Source organism: Homarus americanus, unplaced genomic scaffold (assembly GCF_018991925.1).
Source record: "Homarus americanus isolate GMGI-L3 unplaced genomic scaffold, GMGI_Hamer_2.0 scaffold11022, whole genome shotgun sequence".
NCBI classification, from domain to species: domain Eukaryota; kingdom Metazoa; phylum Arthropoda; class Malacostraca; order Decapoda; family Nephropidae; genus Homarus; species Homarus americanus.
This window is the reverse complement of record NW_024737068.1, coordinates 14,122,452-14,140,463: the sequence shown is the minus strand read 5'-3', so window position 1 is coordinate 14,140,463 and position 18,012 is coordinate 14,122,452. Positions and strand designations below refer to the sequence as shown.

General features: G+C 40.5%; 1 protein-coding gene across 6 annotated transcripts in view; it reads right to left on the bottom strand.

The window, feature by feature from the left end:
* Positions 1–18,012, bottom strand: part of LOC121872985 (E3 SUMO-protein ligase PIAS1-like) — a 127,345-nt gene that overhangs the window by 26,593 nt on the left and 82,740 nt on the right. For all 6 annotated transcript variants that reach the window (XM_042376178.1, XM_042376182.1, XM_042376179.1 and 3 more), the window contains 2 exons: positions 15,359–15,552; positions 8,564–8,755 (listed from right to left, as the gene is read on the bottom strand). In XM_042376178.1, coding sequence (XP_042232112.1) covers positions 8,564–8,755; positions 15,359–15,552 — 386 coding nt within the window. The remainder of the gene's footprint in view (positions 1–8,563; positions 8,756–15,358; positions 15,553–18,012) is intronic.

Below are 18,012 nucleotides of genomic sequence, written 5' to 3'. Positions count from 1 at the left end.
ACAATTGTTTTCACCAAGTCGATTGTTATAGAATGTAAAGTGTTATGTGTAAGTAAGCACAGAATTTGCCTTATGAAGAGAGAAAACTGTATCCTAGACACTACAAGATAAAAATAAGAATGTAAGAGTATACTGTATTGTGTGTGGAAGATGCGAGTGTATCTGGGAGCAACAGGCGGAGGAGGGGGGCTCCCTTCCTTAAGATTCCTTTAATACGTCATTAAGCAATTTCATTATAATTCTCATATCATTTAAGTTCATTTGGTGTCAGGTTGATAAAATAGTTTAGTAAAATTATAAATTTTTCAGAAAAAAGGATCCCACACTCAACACCATGAGTTGTATGATTACAAAGGGTTAACAGCTGATCAACCTAGCTCCTTCACCATTCATGCTTACCACAACATGTCTTCAGTAAATGAGTACTGAAGTTTCTTCACTTAAATACTATTGTTGTTTACTTATCAGGACTTGGTAAATAATATTGTAGTTTATTAAGCACCTGCATATTCCCTGGTTTATTCATTAATCAGTTGTTCAAGTAGCCTAATTCAGCCATCATGTATCACTCAAAGGTAATAAATAAAGTTGTTAGGAAGTTAACCCCATGTCAAATATGATACAGCATTTTAATGACACTGTTGTAAGTTAATTTGCTGAAAGCTCTCACACAAATGCACCCTGAGTGAATAACTTCCGATACAGCTTATTCTTTTATTTTCAAGTCAAATTACAAATGACATATTTTCTATTTTTTCTATTATTGATAATGTTAAATTAATCATGATGAATCAAACACCATAATAGGCTGATCACACGAGAATATAATACTGAATCAATAACTAAACCTGACAAATGTGGCAACACCTGATCCCCCACCCTCCCCCTCTCCCACAAACCACAGCTGCTTATACAGCGTCTTTGCTCTTGTTTTGGTTAAGCCCACAGCAAATCTTATTAGGACACTGTACAGTATTCAGTGAGCAAGTGTTGTTCATTTCATAAGATTATACGGTATATATATATATATATTTTTTTATTTTACCCATTTCTTAAAATACATACAGTACAGGGGTACTTTACATTATTTTAACCCATTTCTTAAAACCCTGAAGTATCCCCGTTAAAGATACTACATACTCTACATAAAAAGTTCACATAAACGAGTGTAAGTAGTGAGGTGCAGCACACTGATACGATACATATGAAAATAGGACTTGGAATGAGACACATACAGTGCAACACCCACGAACAGACGTTCAACCACATGTATGAACACACAATCCATCTAATCTTATGCTGGATTTCCCAGATTTTAAAACATATTTAAGGCAAATAAAGGGGAAGTCCAGAGCACCTCAAGGAGTGCAAAAAACACCCCCCCCCCCAAAAAACGAGTTCCGGTGAATAGAGGTTCTACTGTACAATATCTACATATATTCCTACTAAAGTAGACTGTGGTTATTTCATGGTTCAATACTTTGCTTTCTTTAATTCACAGCACCTTAAATTACTCACATTTTTCTTTATTGCAGTCAGTTCCCTTATTACACAGTGTAAGCCCAGAAATTTTTTTGGTACTTTCAAATGGACCCATTGCATTCATCAGCTGACAATAAGCAAATGTTTCCCCCACATCTCACTAAGTGGCAACAAGGGCCTTTCACCCAAGGACAGCCATTTTTGCTCGCTTTTCTATGCTTAAATGCCGTGCTGTGTGAACACTTGTTCTGCCTCTCCAAAACTTTCAACTACGTGCAACAGTCGCAAGTTCCTATCACACCTTAAGATGCCTAAGTGTCCCTCAAAAGCTTCTTCTACTACTCCAAGCACTATGAAATTTTGTAAGACTTTCTCCAATGAGAAAAAAATCAAGACACTGGAAGAACTTATGCATTGAGGTGGTCTGGTTAGGCAAAATACCTGTGCAGTAAATGTCATAAAGGAATTTTCTGATGTACTTTTGGGGGTTTCAGTCCATCCCCTATGCTTCCTCCTGAAATACATAGACTGATATGTCGCAATTCACTATTCCATGGCAATTCTTGGTTCCACTCATGGTATAACAAGGGTCTTCTGTATTACCTTACTCTTAACTTCATTTAATTCTTTCTCCAAATCTCTTCACTTTTTTAAATCAATGTACAATAATAAGTTTATTCTCATTCAATTACTGTACATACAAAATGGTCACAAGCCAACTCGGCACTTATAGCAAGCATAATCTGTTTTAATACTATACACACCAAACCAAAACACATGTATTGCAGCAGTTGCAAAGAAATATTAACAGCAAATGAAGGGACAGTCTATGTACTCATCTCCAGAAACCATGCACCATTTAATACAGGATATGAAGTGAAAAAATATATATAAAATATCTGTCTCTTAGCAATGTGGCCCCACACTCACAAAATGTCTACAAATTCGGGTATTGAAAATATAACAGTGATATTCCGTATAGCCACTAGTGTCTACAGTACTTGTCAGTATGGCCACTAAATAACAAAATTTTATTAGTTCCTCAATGGCATTCTTAAAATTCAAATAGTAATACAGGCGTACTAAAGATATTTATATTCATCTGAATAACATATAAATAAGGCTACAGTAAACCCTGAAAGATCCTGACCTGGTAAATCCGGATTTTGGAAGATCCGGACAAAAAATTTGGGGGTTCTGGGCTAAGAAGCCTCCTAGAAGTTTCCCTAAGAAGCATTCCCAAAACAGAGCAAAGAACAATTTAGGCCCGTGGGCGCTGCTTGACCCGTCAGTTGCTTGGACACAGGTGCTCGAGGAGGTGGGAAACATAAACAGAGTTGACCATTGTTGTTTGTGAGAATATTATTTCATTCACTCTAGTAATGATACAATGCTTCTTATTATGTTATCATAGGTAAATGCATGGTATATATACGGTAATTTATTTATCACTACATTAGTACAATACTGTAATTTTGGCGTGTCTTATATCAATTATTATTCACCGGAATATCCGGACAATCGGTTTTTCCGGACAGGTGGTTCCCCCTTTTAGTCCGGATCTTCGAGGGTTCACTGTACACCCACCTCTCGTTTTACGTGGGGGTTACATTCTTGAAAACCACCCCTTAATTAAAAAATGCATAAATTAAACATAATTTTCCCATAGGAATACATGTAAATGGTGCAGGTTAGGGGAACCATCATATACCGTACAGGGTACGAACAGTGCTCTCACTTAAACCAAGCACGCGGCCAACCTCCGACACACGCTCTCCTCTCTGAGGGCAGGTGATCACATTTAATTTCGCATCCATTGCGATTGTTTTTCGTGCCTTTTTAGCTTTAGGCGCCCCAGAGGAGGCAGATGGACGTTTTCCAGACATGCTCAATGGAGAAAACGGCGTTTTATCACTAAAAAGGTACGTGATGCACACACAGTGCAAATGAGAGCACAGAGAAAAAGTAGTGCTGGTGTGAACTGAGAAAGCGATACGCGGGAAGCTTGCTGGACGTTGTCACAGTTGATGTACAGAATACTGTACTTCATTATCATCATTATCTTCTTCATCATTAGTAGTAATAATCGTTATTATTACATTATTATAATTATTATTATTATAAATAAAAATATTAAAATCGTTTATGTTGATATGACTGCAACTTTATAGAAATAACTTACAAGCACCTCACCATGCATCACACGAGACTCCACTGCCAAGTGACCAGGCGAATATGCGCAGCAAATTTGAACTGTCTTGAGCGCGTTATTTCAAAAATAGGTACGCGTAAATTAGCTTTTGGTATTAATTGAACAATCGCATTATTCCAAAAACGCTTATATCAAACGCACGTAAAAAGCGAGTTACCTGTACTATACTTACAAATAAGACTATTATCCAAGCAGTGTCAATGTTATTAAGTACAGTAATCGAATTTTTCATCATAATTGAACAGATTTTGCAGTTTCTGTCCAATATGATTGCTAAATTTCAAAGTACTAGTGATATTCCTGTTAGCAGGAATAATTGGTATAGAGCACTTCCGAGTAATGAGACAACTCTCTCAATCCCGGAAAGATCCCTCATCTCTGTAATTTTTGCTGGTACTGGGAAAAGTTTCTCAGAATTTTCTGCATATTGCACATTATTTCATCCTAAGAATATGCTCCCAACCAACCAACCAACACCCCCCAAAAAAAATCCTGAAATTTCAGAAACTTCGCCTCATTTTCAACCTTGGAAAATTATTCACATACCTAATATTGAGAGAAATTTTCTGGAAAATTCTGAGGATATTTCAATTTCGGGTATTGGAGAGTTCTGGCTAAGAGGGATTGCGGCTAACGGAGATATTACTGTACAGTGGTCCTTCGGTTAACGAATTAGCTCCCATAAGAATCTTCAATTCGGTTAACGATCAAAACTTCGAATAACGAAATCCTTCCGACAAACACGTTTTGTTGTGAGCATCAGCTGATCGGCTAGTCCGCCAATACAGTAATTGATTCTATGTTTACATTCGTTTCCAGTGGAGTAAATATCAAGAAGGCTGTGCTCTTTAATATTTTTGCATTTTTTATATTAAAATTATTATTCATTTTAAAATTTAGATAACATATTGATAGTATATGAGTACAGGGAACTAGTTTTTGTGTGCCCATCAGCCACTTGACTCATCCGCCAAAGCGTCAGTTTAACTTTGTTTACAGTGGAGGAAACATCGTGTTTGTCGCTCTCTTGAATACAGAGTATTTTTACGTTTTTACATTAAAATTATTGGTCATTCTGAAATTTAGTTAGCATACTGATAATATATAGCGCAGTGCAGTGTTAATTTAAATAAAATAATCTGTAATTACAGCTAGTGAACTTAAAATTTTATTTGTGAAATTATCGCATCAAGCATGGGTCCAAAGAAAGGCGATTTCTCCTCCATCCCCACTTCCTTCTCTTCTCCCTTCTCCTCCTCCACCCCCACTTCTAATTCCCAATATCATCATCAACCAGCAACATTCTACATACACACCTCAAAGTAAGTGTACTTCACTGCATTTTTTTTATACTTTGTATGTACTTCTCTGTGAGCTGGAACCAATTACCAAATATCCCATTGAAATAATGGATTCGGTTAAAAAAAATTTCGGTTAACGAACGACTCTGTAGAACGAATTGTGTTCGTTAACCGAGGGACCATTGCATAGTATTATTGGCCTATAAAACTAGGGTCACAGAGTACTTGTATCCATAATATGCATGTCTGACCCTCTGAACCACCCATACGCTTGGGTCTTGTTCTCGCATGAGCCAACCCACTCAGTAACTCTAACTAGCTCAGCTTATTTATCATTTGTTCATGATTGTTTGAGAAAAAATAATTCATTAAAATACTCTAATGTGGCTTAGAAATAAAGAAAATATAATATAAAATTATAAAATAAGAAAAACATTAAGAGCACGAGTGTGTATGTGAGAAGTGAATGTTGTAGAGGCATTGAGGCATTAAGCTGTAACTACGTTGCCAACTCGCCACCCACCCAGCCACTCTCCATCTCTCTATGTGACATCACGACATACACATAGGGCAGAGCAGCAGCAGCTACACATGTCTCTGAGTCAGATTTGTGACTGCCTGGCTGAATTGTGTTGCATCAGCCAGAGGATGGTTTGAGCATTTGCTTGTACATTTATAGTGTTCGTATGGTATACACGTAGGTGTAATATTTGTGTTTGTTTGTATATTGAAGGTGTTTGTATGGTACCGTAGGTTAAATTATTGTCAAAGTATCCTCTCTTTTGCATACTGTGAGAATTTTCAAAGAAAAAGTTAACCCTTAGGCCTGGGTGACATTCCAGAATGTCCGTCCAGTCCAGAGCGCCCCAGGTGACGTTCCTGAACACGCGCCTATTCCCGCCACTGTTTAAATACCTAGCGTGGGTTATCAGGTTCCAGTGTGACTATTTGCCTCTCACATCACACGCTTGACCACAGGGAAGCTTCCTAACTTTGGTTGTTTCATTTTCATTATTTGTCCATTTTATCATGTTGTATCAAAGTAATATTGCTAAAAGTGTAGTTGTATTGTAGGGTAGTATTACTGTAAAACAATGCTATGACTATGTTATAATGTATTTATTTGTGGAATTATTATTATTTTATGCATTACTTGCTTTACCAAACACAAAAACAGCCAGGCAGACTAGTGACCCACTGGTGAGTGTTGCCAAGCACTTTTTTATGAAAAATTATGCAAATAAAATATTCTAAATGAATTATTTATCGCAAATAAGTATTAAGATCAGTAAATACATACATTATTGGCCACCTCTGACACAAAGGCGGGCTAAAAATAGCTGCTAAGTGTGGAGGGACCACGAACGTCAGCTGTCAAAACATCACTGTCTCCTTATCTCCCCCGCCTCCTCCCTCCCTCTGCTCAGTCAGGAAAGTTTCTAGAGGGTCAATATATAGTTCTTCTTACTTAACTTTTATTGTTTTATCATTTTAAAAGGTTAAAAATTATTTTTGGAAAAGTTTATTTTTCTCGAATTACCCCCGGGTAGGGGGGGTACTGCCACCAGCACCCAAACCCAGGGCTTAAGGGTTAAGATAGTGGGTTTACTAAGGTGTGGCATATCAAACTCTGAAGTTGTGCTTCTGTTACCTTAATATAAAATAGGGGTTACACATAATATATACTGTATACAGGGGGACCCAAATACTGTATATGCGAATTCGCGCTTACACGGAGATCCCAGGAATGTTGCCCTTGTGTACTCTGAGACCCTACTGTACTTCATGCCTGCTTGCAATGGTGGAATACATCATTTTTTTAACTCTTTTAAGCCTATTCCCAATTATTGAAGTAGCTGAAATTATGAGCAAAAACATGCAACCACTTTCTCTTCAATTATTTTCATGTATTCTTAGTACTGTAAGAGATATGCTCAGGTATGGTACTCCCTTTCACAACAAGGCTCCATATCTGGTTTATCCGTTGTTTCACACAAGTCAACATCAATCATTACAAGTACAACCTTCGGTAAAAATCACTTGACCCCCATGCTCTCCACTCATTAGAGCATTGTCGCCCATGGACCCGAGGACACCACCCTAGGCTCCCCGTCCCCCACCGGCACCTGGGGCCCATCCACTCCAGTTCTCCACATCAATTGACCACCATGCGGACATGCTAGTGGAGTACGTATCTACGCCAAGAAGGACCTGCCCTACCAACCTCTCGACGTCCCCTTGAAGCCGACACTACCAACATACACGCCATCACAATCACACTAAAAGGTATGTCCCTCAATATTGTCAATGCCTATGGCTTGGCATTTGACATTATAAGGGACCTGCCACGCTTTGCCATAAACAGATAAATTGTTCCGGGAAATTTCCCCCCACACACATCATTCTGTCACTTTATGTAACTTGCTGACAAAACCCATGACCCTTCAGGCTTTTATGCCCTTAATGCATGAGTCATAAAGGCAAGCATGAACTCCACATGCTTCCCAGATGGACACTGTAAACGCTTCTGCGCTTTACCTTGTACAGGATTTAAGGGGGTGCCCAATAAACTAGCCCCCTCCGGGGCAATTTAAATCTAAAATCTTGCTTCCTTCATGTCCATCCCCCCTCCCTTCTAGTGCTTTCTTTACCCTACCCTTCCATCTCCTTCCTAGTTTTTCTCTCTCTCTCTCTCTCTCTTACTATCCACCTTTGGCTCATATTTTTTTTTATTTATTTATTTATTTAATTTTTTTTTTTAACTATTCTTTCACTTTCCATTCTCTCTGTATGTCCATACCATCTGAGCTGACCCCAAACCTGTTTTCTGCTTGACACTTTTCTCACTTCCATAAATCATCACTTTACTTGTACATTTTTCCAATTCATGAGAGATCTGACAGTATGCTAGCAATGTAATAGTTTATGAAGACCCTTCTAATATATGTGCTAATAATGGGGAAGAAAACCTTGATGGATGTCATTTCATGAATTATCTTCAAATATTCAAAGAGTAAGAAATGTTAGAAGGATTTCACTTTTCAATATGCCTCCCACTCTAATTTTATAATACAGACCAACATTTCTGATGCCAATTACAATGCAAGCAAAAATTGTAATGTGAAAATCATATACAGTACTGTTACTGCATGTTCAACCCAATAGGTGTACAGTATAATGTTTCATATCCAAATTCAACTACAACATACTAAAATTAAAAATAATAAACAAAATTAAGAAAATGGAATAACAAGACACAATTGCCTAAATAATCATTTTGATGTGGATGATTCTTCATCTGAATGTCCAATACAACAAATTAATGAGTGGACTGTGTTTTTAAAAGAGTTTACCACAGAGAAAAAAAAAAAAAAAAAAAAGAGCAGCAACAAACAAGCATATTGCAGGGTTCAGCATCAACACTCTGATATTACTTATAACAATAAATAATAAAATCCACAAGAAAACACCTGCAACAATAGAGTGTAAACTGTTTTCTAACACAACTAAACACCTTCACCACAACAACCACTACTGTACAATACATAAACACTTCATCATCACCTACCTGAACCATGTGGAGTACTATTGCCAGCTGACCCAGAAGCAGATGCTGAAGAAACCGGGACAGTAGTTTGGCCATTATTAGGACGTTTGGCAGGAGGTGGTGCCGAGTCATCGTCTTCTTCACTATCAGTAAGTGTAATGATCTCTGGCTCAGCAGATTTTTTCTTATTGTTTACCTCTTCTACAATGGGTGCTGTCAAAATAGGCACAGGTAAATTTTCCCAAATTCCTAAGTCTTATAATGCATCCATCAACCTTACATCACTTCCATTTACACTATGTGGGACATTATTAACCTTTCCACTGTGTATGGGACCCCCCACATCCTTGGGGCTCGCACTTCGAGCAGTACATGGAGATATATGTGTGCGTGCATGTGTGTATGCATGTGTATGCGTGTGCATACCCGGTATGTTACAATTTGAAGGAATACAGTGCTAATCATCTGGGGTGATCCACATGAAGCAACAGTTAGCATTATGGACTCACTAAGTCCAGAAGTAATGCTTGTTAGCTCAACAAAATTGCAGGAGCTGAGGGGGTTAGAATATGAACTTCCTTTTATGATTAACGAGAATTGTTTGTGTTAAGTTTAAAAGTTTTGACACCTAACGTTAGGTAAACCTCACTGCTCCTTAAGTGAACCACCAAATCAAAATTGAATTAAACCTCTGTCCTAGTTTGAGTAGGGGAAAATTTTCATGTTTTACATACAATAAATATTTGTATTTTTTATTTTTTCGGAAGCATCCTTTTCGTAAATTGAGGAATGATTGTAGTCAACCCTAAACAAGGAAAGGATTTAGCTGAATAATTCTCAGAGGTCACACATTGACGTTTGATAACCTATAGGTTATTGAAATCAAACTGTACTTTACGTATTGTAAAATGTACAGGTACTATCAAAATGAAAGAGAACATTAAAATCAGAGGGAATAAAGTGAGGAATGAATACAATATAAAGAAGGGAGTAGCTAAAGATAATAAAAGATGGAGTGCTACAGGCATGTGTAAAGATTTGATGAATAAGGGATAACAAAGAAAATGTAAATGAATGCCTAGAAAGGAGAGTAGGGGAAAAATACCAATAACAGGATAAAGAGGTAGAGAGGAGTACATGGAAAACTGTTCCCCTTGTACTTCCATAAACGGGTATGTTCTGCAAGAACAAAAGGAGGAATGTGGGAGCTGGTGTACTAGGTAGTAGGTAACGACTTTTTGAAGTACATGTATCATATTATGCATCACAATGTATTCACACAAAATTTGGCAGAATTTACATATGGTAGCATTTACACAATTTTTTTTTTTTTTTTTTTTTTAGGTTAAGGTGGGGAAAGGATAGAAGGCATGCTGGGGCTCAAGGCACAGCCAGACATGAGGGATGGAGAAGTCACAACATATAGTCGTGGGGGGAAAGGTTGGAAAAGAAGTTTAATGAGCTAAACAGAGGGGGACGACACCCCTTGTATTACATATTACAGAGTTTGTTGGCTAACTAAGCTAACCTAGGATTTAGAATGAGGTTGCACAATGGTTATTTTAGTAGACAATGACAAGATTGATTTTACAATTACAAGTTTATTAACATCTTATACTGTATTACGTTATGGACTCGATTGTGACTTATTAAATGTGAATTTATATCATCTAAGTTTTAATCTAAGGTGGATCACTGTGGCGGACATAGATGGGTCGTGGGTTGGGTTGTTGTAGTGCGGGCAGACTCCGGAGCCACCAGGCGTGGGGTCTCCCTCCGTTGATGTCTTCCCCGCTTAGGTGGTCTGGGCTGTGAGGGTCGTCCAGGAGCTTGTCCCAAACCTTCTTCCCTAGGCGATGGAACCTGAAGTTGAGGGCCCCTGTTTTATTTCTTAGGTGGAAGGTTTCCACTGTCTCCTGGTAGGGTGGCGCTTGGCCACTGGCTGACCTCAAACACTTGTTTTGGAAGCTCTGTAGTTGTTGTAGTCTAGTCTTCCCGAGTGTGACGAGAGGTATAGATGGGTACTCCAACACACGCCTCACCAGTGCCTTGTACAGGTGAACTTGTATCTTCTCAGGCATCAATTTAAAACATTTTAATTTGGCTGCGGCGACTTTGGCTTTATTTAGTCTGTCCTTCACGTGGGGAATGATGCTCGTCCGAGAAATAATGAGGCCGAGCAACCTGCCTTGTTTAGAGTACTCAATCTCTTCGTCGTCGATCATCAATGGGGCCGGTTTGAATTTGGCTATGGGTATGACCTCAAATTTCGTTTTGTTTGTTTTTATTTTCCATTTATTTTCATACTCCGAGATCTCCTCTATTGCCCGAGCAGTGAGTCGCGTCATCCTTGCTGTGGACCTTCCTGGGCAGGTGACGATCTGTGTTACATCGTCGGCATACATGACGTACTCGTTGCCGACAATTGGGGGTGGCAGGTCAGCCGTGTAGTGTGTGTAAAGGGTTGGTGAGAGACAAGAGCCCTGAGGCACGCCGCTCGATCGTGAGAATTCTTCTCCAAAATGTTCTTGCATCTTGATTTTGGCTCTGCGGTCCATAATGAAGTTACACAGCAGGCGCGTCAGATTTTCGGGTAGCCCCAGTTGTATGATCTTATACTGCAGCCCCGCGTGCCCAACTTTGTCAAACGCTTTGCTGACGTCCCTCAGTACTATATTGCACTGCAGGCGGCCAGTCATGGCATTGGCGATCTGCTCGTAGGCCTGAGCTATGGCGGTGGATGTGCCTTTGTACTGGCGGGGATTATGCACGTCTTCATCCTCCAGATACATCCGCAATCGCTTGTTGACTATTTTTTCGAAGATTTTGGCAGGTACCTCTAGCAGCGATATTGGTCGAAAGTTTTCGACTTTGTTTGGAGGCTTCCCTGCTTTTGGTATGAGGCGAATAACGGCAATTTTGAGCATCTTAGGGAAGTATCCAGAGGCGAAGCAGGCATTGCATATATGAGCAAGCCTCTCTATCATATTGTCGGGGAGTTGAGCCAGGATCTTCTTGTTAATGTGAATTTGACCAGGTGATTTGTTTTTAAACCCCTTTATGACGGCTGACACATCTGCAGGAACTATGCGCTCCGTCAGGTAGCTTCCGTCAACCAGTCTCGTGAAGTCAGCCTGTGGGAGCGGCTGGAGCAGGTGCTGATGGTCCTGCAACTGACCTAAAATGTCCTCCTCAAACTCCCTGTCGAAGCCCTCGTTCTCCTGTTCACTAATGGTAAAGATCTTTCGTAAATATCGTCGATGTAGTTGTTCTTGGTTTTCTTCCTCGAATATTTTTATGTTGTTTTGGTCGAGCAGGTAAGGGACCGTGCAAGAGGTGGAACCCATCAGTCGCTTGATCCCTTTCCAGAATGCAGCAGAATCGCGGTAATTGTTGGCTGCCTCCCACACCAAGGCGGCCCACTTTTGTTCATGTAGACGTTTGCTCTCGTGCTGGATGTCCGTCTGTAGCTCTCGGTACCGGTCTCTCAGCTCCTGCGTCCACCTGCGGATACTGGCTAGCTGTCTCACGTGAGCGTACTGGACACTGAGCTGCCTCAGCTGGTGACTAGTGTGAGGATGGGGAATGGTCCTGTAACTGGTGGTCGGGATGTTGTTGTCCATCTCCGTCTTCACATCCTTATACCATTGTTCGACCGCGTCGTCGATGTCATTGGGGCTGGCTGGCTTCCAGGTTTCTCCCCTGCTTGAGACTGAGAGACTCCTTGAAGGAGGCCCAGTCTGCCCGTTTGAGGTTTGACCTGATGTTGGCGGGGATCATAATGGGATTGGATGAGAGCGTCACGACGACTGGCAGGTGATCGCTGGTACTGATGGGTCCAGCGGTAACGTGCCTGTTCAGGACGGCCTCGTTGTTAGAGAGGATTATGTCGGGTGTTGTGGCACTGGCACGTCTGATCAATGTCGGGAAATCTGGCCCGAGGTGTTGCAGTTTTCCCCTTCTGATGTTGTCATACAGCGCCACACCGACGTTGTTCTCATTACCATGTCCTAGTATGGCGTGGCGCACATTTAAGTCCCCTATGATGTATGTTGGTTTTCTGTGGCGTAAGTAAGGACGTCTGGGAGGTAGGTACATTGTGCCTATGATAACAGGTCCCCTAGTTGTCTCCACCTGCACTCCCAGAACTGAATCCTCGAAGTCTGGCAACACTCTGTGACTCAGCCGTGACCTGATGGCCACAGCAACACCATCGTTCAGCTCACCCGTCATGTTCCTCTGGTATACAGTGTAGCCAAAAATTTTCAGCTTACTTTCGTCCTTTATGCCAGTGCTGTTTAACAGAATGATGTCTGGGTCTAATTGATAGTATAAGTTAGACAGTTCGTTACATCTATTAAGGGACCAGTGTAGGACATTATGTTGGACAATTTTCATCCTGCTAACGACTGCCATTTCGGAGACTGTAGCTTGGGGCGTCGCTTGGAGTGTTTGCTCGGCTTCTGCCATTTCTAGGGGGACGGAACTTCTTAGCAGAACCTTCGGACATCTGCTTGTCAGTCAATGGCGGGCCCTCGAACTTCTCGTCACCCGTGTACAGGAAGGTGTTCAGGTCCTGGGCCTGCGTGTCGTAGTAATCAACTGACGCTGCAGCTCGAGGGTCTTGTTCCTCTGTGGGGTGAGTCGTCATCATCTGGTCGCAGCCATTGACTGTGGTTGCAGTCCGATGGTCACCGTCGCCGCTGGGAGTGCATGTAATGAGATCCCAGGCATTTACGGTGTCTTTGGAGCTGTGATCCCAGGGGGACTGACTGGCCACGTCGGGATTGCGGTTATACTGACTTTTGCCTAAGTCAAGGAGGTCATGGTCTATTTCTGGCGTGGGTTGAGGTCGTCGATAAGTCGTTGAGTGGGTTACTGCCTTAAGGATTTCTTTTGAAGGGACTTTGTCGCTTATTTCAACAGGTGCAATGTTGTTCCTGGTTAGTGTCTCGTTGAGGTGTTTCGAGAATGAACCTGGATGAACCATGTTCATGTGATGGGCATGCAGGTAAGACAAGTATATAGTGGTGGCTTTGGACTCGTCCAGCTGTGGAGAGGAGACACTCCTGATGCTCTCGGCCACTGCGTCCCTCATGGCGCCCAGTGACTCAGTAACTGCCTGTTTTATTGAGTCCTTGATGGTTCTTATCTCTGATTGCAGGACTTCCATGGTCTCGCTGACATTGTTGAGCTTTTGGGAGTCTGCTTGAGTTTCTTTTAGAGCGTCTTTTAGGGTTTGGCTGTAAGCCATGATTGTCGACTGAGTGGTCCTTTCTATGATGTTAGAAATTTCCCTGGTTTCTTTTTGTTTGGTTATTTCGGTCAGTCTCTTCTCTGTTTCTGGAAGTACCTGTTTCCTGACCAGGCAGGTGGCAGGGAAGGTCCTGTGGTCACCCTCGCAGACAACACACTTTTTTATGGTGCTACGGCAGTCTTTGTAGAAGTGCTGATCAGATGAACACTCAGAGCATATGACCCCTTGCATGGGGCAGTTCTTGGTCATGTGGTCATTGTATTTATAGCACTTCATACATTGTTGGATGGGCTTATACTTTTCATATTCTATTTGGTGGGATGAGATGGAAGTGCCATATGCATAGAGCCCCTTCTCCTTCATTCTTTTTGCATCTGTTGTGTCTGCAAAGCAAACCTTGATTATATTATGGGCATACATAGGATACACCTCCACAACCTTGACATTGTTTTGCTTTTGTATTTCATCTCTTATTTCTTCTGCGTTATTTTCCACTACATCTTTGTCTAACTTCTTACATACAAGGGTGAGTTTGGCGCCGTATTCCCGTGGGACAATGACCTCGTAACCGTTGGTTTTCATTTTGTCCATGGCACTAGACTTAAGTAGTTTATCAGCATCTTCATCTGTTTCTGTGAGGATGATGTAACCATCTGTCAGATCCACAAGTCTATTTATCCTCACCCTTAGGTCGCTCAATAGCCTTTTTAACCCTATCCGAGACCCCCTGGGTCGGGGTTCCGGAGATCTTCACTCTCACTTTGGCCATGGTCAGTAACATATATGAATGAATGAATGAAAATTCTACCTAATCTGTCCACCTCAGCTAAACCCCATGGATGCCGCTCCTTCTGTCCGCTTGCTGGGCAAGTAAAGACGGGTCTAGGGGTAGGGTGAACAGACAATCCCCTGGCGGGGGCCTAGCCAAGCCCTAACACCTAGCAGTGACAGGTTATGAAGCACTGTCGAATCCCTAACAGAAAATGTTGCCACCCTTACTGTCTCGACTCAGCAGCCCTCTGAGGGCCCACCTTGAGGCTCTGCCCGCAGGGTTCGCGTCGTTACCAAACAGCAGGGACTCTAGGCGAAAGGATAGGATAGGGAAGAAGCGCAGTGTACAAGAATAATGATATCCATGTACAACTACATGATAAAGCAGTCAGAACGGACCCAACGCGAAAAACAAGGCAGACAGTCGTAACGGTCAGCGATTTGAACTGAGCAGGGAGCGACGCGTAGCACGTCCACTCACTATGAAGGTTGGGTGCGCTCTGATTTACACAATGATAGGTAGTGCTGTTCACACATGGTTCACCCCAAGCATAAGCCTACTTTTTAAACTGATGTCATGGCATCCTGAGATAATATGAAAAAAATTTAATAGCCTTATGTTTCATAAAATTAATTCCATATTGTTAGTACAGTACACACAAATGACTCATTGAAAAATAAATAAATAAATGCACTGATTACAAATTTGTTTTGCTCTTATACCTATGGAAGTTTTCAAATAATTTGGTCTAATATAAATTCTTAATACAATGCTGTTTGCCACCCACCATCATCTTGGTCTCGAGTATCATCATCATCATCACTGTCATCACTTAATGTTTCTACAGCTACTTCAGATTTCCGCTTCTCAACCTCAGGCTCTTTTTGTTCCTTCTTGGGCATGAGAGGTGTCCAACCCCCATCTTTGTGTAATGTCACTTCATTACAGCTAGAATTCTGTTGAAGGACCTCTTGGAAGTACCTGTAGCAGAAATAGATATATAAAAAATATAAATTATTCGTTAAGCATCTATTACAGGAGTAAAAGGAAGATTGATGATTATGTAAAGCAAGCCTGAACTGAAGCTGAGCTAAATGCAAAAACTTTTATCAAAGGAAATAACAAACTAAACATTCACACAAAACAAAAGCAGGAGAGGAAGAGACAGAGTAAGTGATAGAGAGACAATCAGGAAGATAGACAGACACACACTGGTGAGACTGCATCAACTGACACAGCTTTGGCAGAAAAAGTGAAGAGCATTCTTGGCCTACCCCTGACTCCAATCCCCTCCACATTAAGGTTCATGGGTCTCTTGACCATTTGGTCTCATTCATTCTCTCTACATGCCCAAATCATCTCAGCCTGCCTCTATGAAGAGCTTCACTAATCTTCTCAATACCCAGCTGATCATGTCACTCGGGTAACAAAACTCATCGACACAGTCCAGGGATATTTCCTCAACATTGAATTTCTCCAGCCTTACTGTGGGCACATGGTTACTTGCACATATAGAACACTCAGCAACATCCCACAGTCTGCCATATATTCACCTGCAACTCTTGTGTACCCACCTTCTATTCATCATACAATATTGTGTTGTTGCCAACACCCTTCTTACAAACAACACATGGCCAATTCCCACTTTCCACCATAGGTCCCTCACCCAAACCACTGATCAATACTTTTGTTTTATTAACATTCACAATCAGGTCCTTTGACCCTATTCCATCTTTTCATTTCCTAAATATCTCCACTGCCTCTTCTATACTATCTGCACTAAGTCATCAGCATACAACAACTCACAAGGCAGGCCAATCCTAGAGTGCCATGATAATGCCTCCAGCACCATGATAAATAAAAGGGGGTTCTAGACAGACCCATGATGGACCCCTACTCTTACCTGATGACTTTGTGCTGATAGCAGATATAAGTCTGGTTGTCAACAACTGTTTTCACCAAGTTTATTGTTATTTACTGTAAAGTTGTATACGTACTGTATATAAGTAACCACAGAATTTGAATTATGATTGAATATAGGGAAACTATATTCTGTATCAACTGTACAGTACTATCCTCTTCCCACTCCCCCACTGAGCCAGTTACCTCATGTGCAAATAAATGTATATTCCCTTCAGGTGTTTGAACTTAAAACAATTATTTCCTTAACCTTTCCTCACAATATGTATGTAGGTTGGTGTGTGCATGTAACCGAGTAAAAATAAATGAAGAAAGCGTATACTGTATATCTACCCAAAAATACATGTTGAAAAACAATCACATCACCTCGCAGATTGGCTCAGTAGCCTGGTGGTTACAGTGACAAGTCTAACTTGGCTACGATGCTGCAAGTGATGTTAACAGATGCAAATGTGAAATGAAAGTTATCTGTAAATCTTCATTTGTATCAGGTATGCGTAGATTTAAAAATAAATGTTACAGATATTACATTAATAGATACTATATAGGAATGCTTGTGAGAGTTCAGAAATGGTTACTGCTTAGCTACCTCTGATGAGTTGGGTGTCTGCCATACGGAAGGTAATCGTCTCAGGTTATCATCATCAGTACAGAAGTTATAAATCGAGCTTTAATATTGACATTAATTATTTTTTAATAAATAAAAATAATGATAATGTGTTTAAGTAAGCAATAACATATTTTTAATTCTGGAGTTGGGTTAAGTAGAATTTAGCCTACTGGAGACAGCAACAGGGGGATTCATTAACTTACGAAAGACAGCAGCTTCACACATAGGACATAAACCAATTTTTTAGCCATTTTTCAAGCAAAAAAGTGTGCCTTATATGCCGTAAAATCCAGTGGGTTCATTTGGTACCAGGTTGATAAAATATTATTATGAAAGAGTCATCTCTCCTGAAAAAAGAATCCCATACTCAACATCATGAATCGTTTGTTTACAAGGACAAACAGTTGATAGATCTAGCTCCTTCACCACCCATGTTTACCACAATGTCTGTCTTCAGCACTTAGTAAATTAGTATAGTACAGTAAAGCCTCGAATAATAACGTTAATGTATCCTACAATATTGCAGTGTAAGGTGAATTATCGTATCGCGAATCATTAATTCCCATTAAAATAAAGCAATAATAATGAGATGCATTCCCAAGTGTGACCTTTTCATATCTTTTGTGTGGCTTTTTACCCTCATTTCCCCCCAAAACAATACAATTAATGAAAAATGCAAACTATATTCTTTAAATAATGTTTCTGAATGCACCTTATACAATATAAATGAATAATAATATGGTCACACAAGAGGAGATGGGACGCCATTGTTTTCGTTTGTGTTTACAGTCGGGAGTCCGGGAGATAGTTCTACACGAGAAAATTACGAAAATAGGACCCTGGTTGTAGCTGTAGTAAATTTAATGTAAAAAAAATAATATATATGTTTTAAGTCATTTTATTTAATGTTA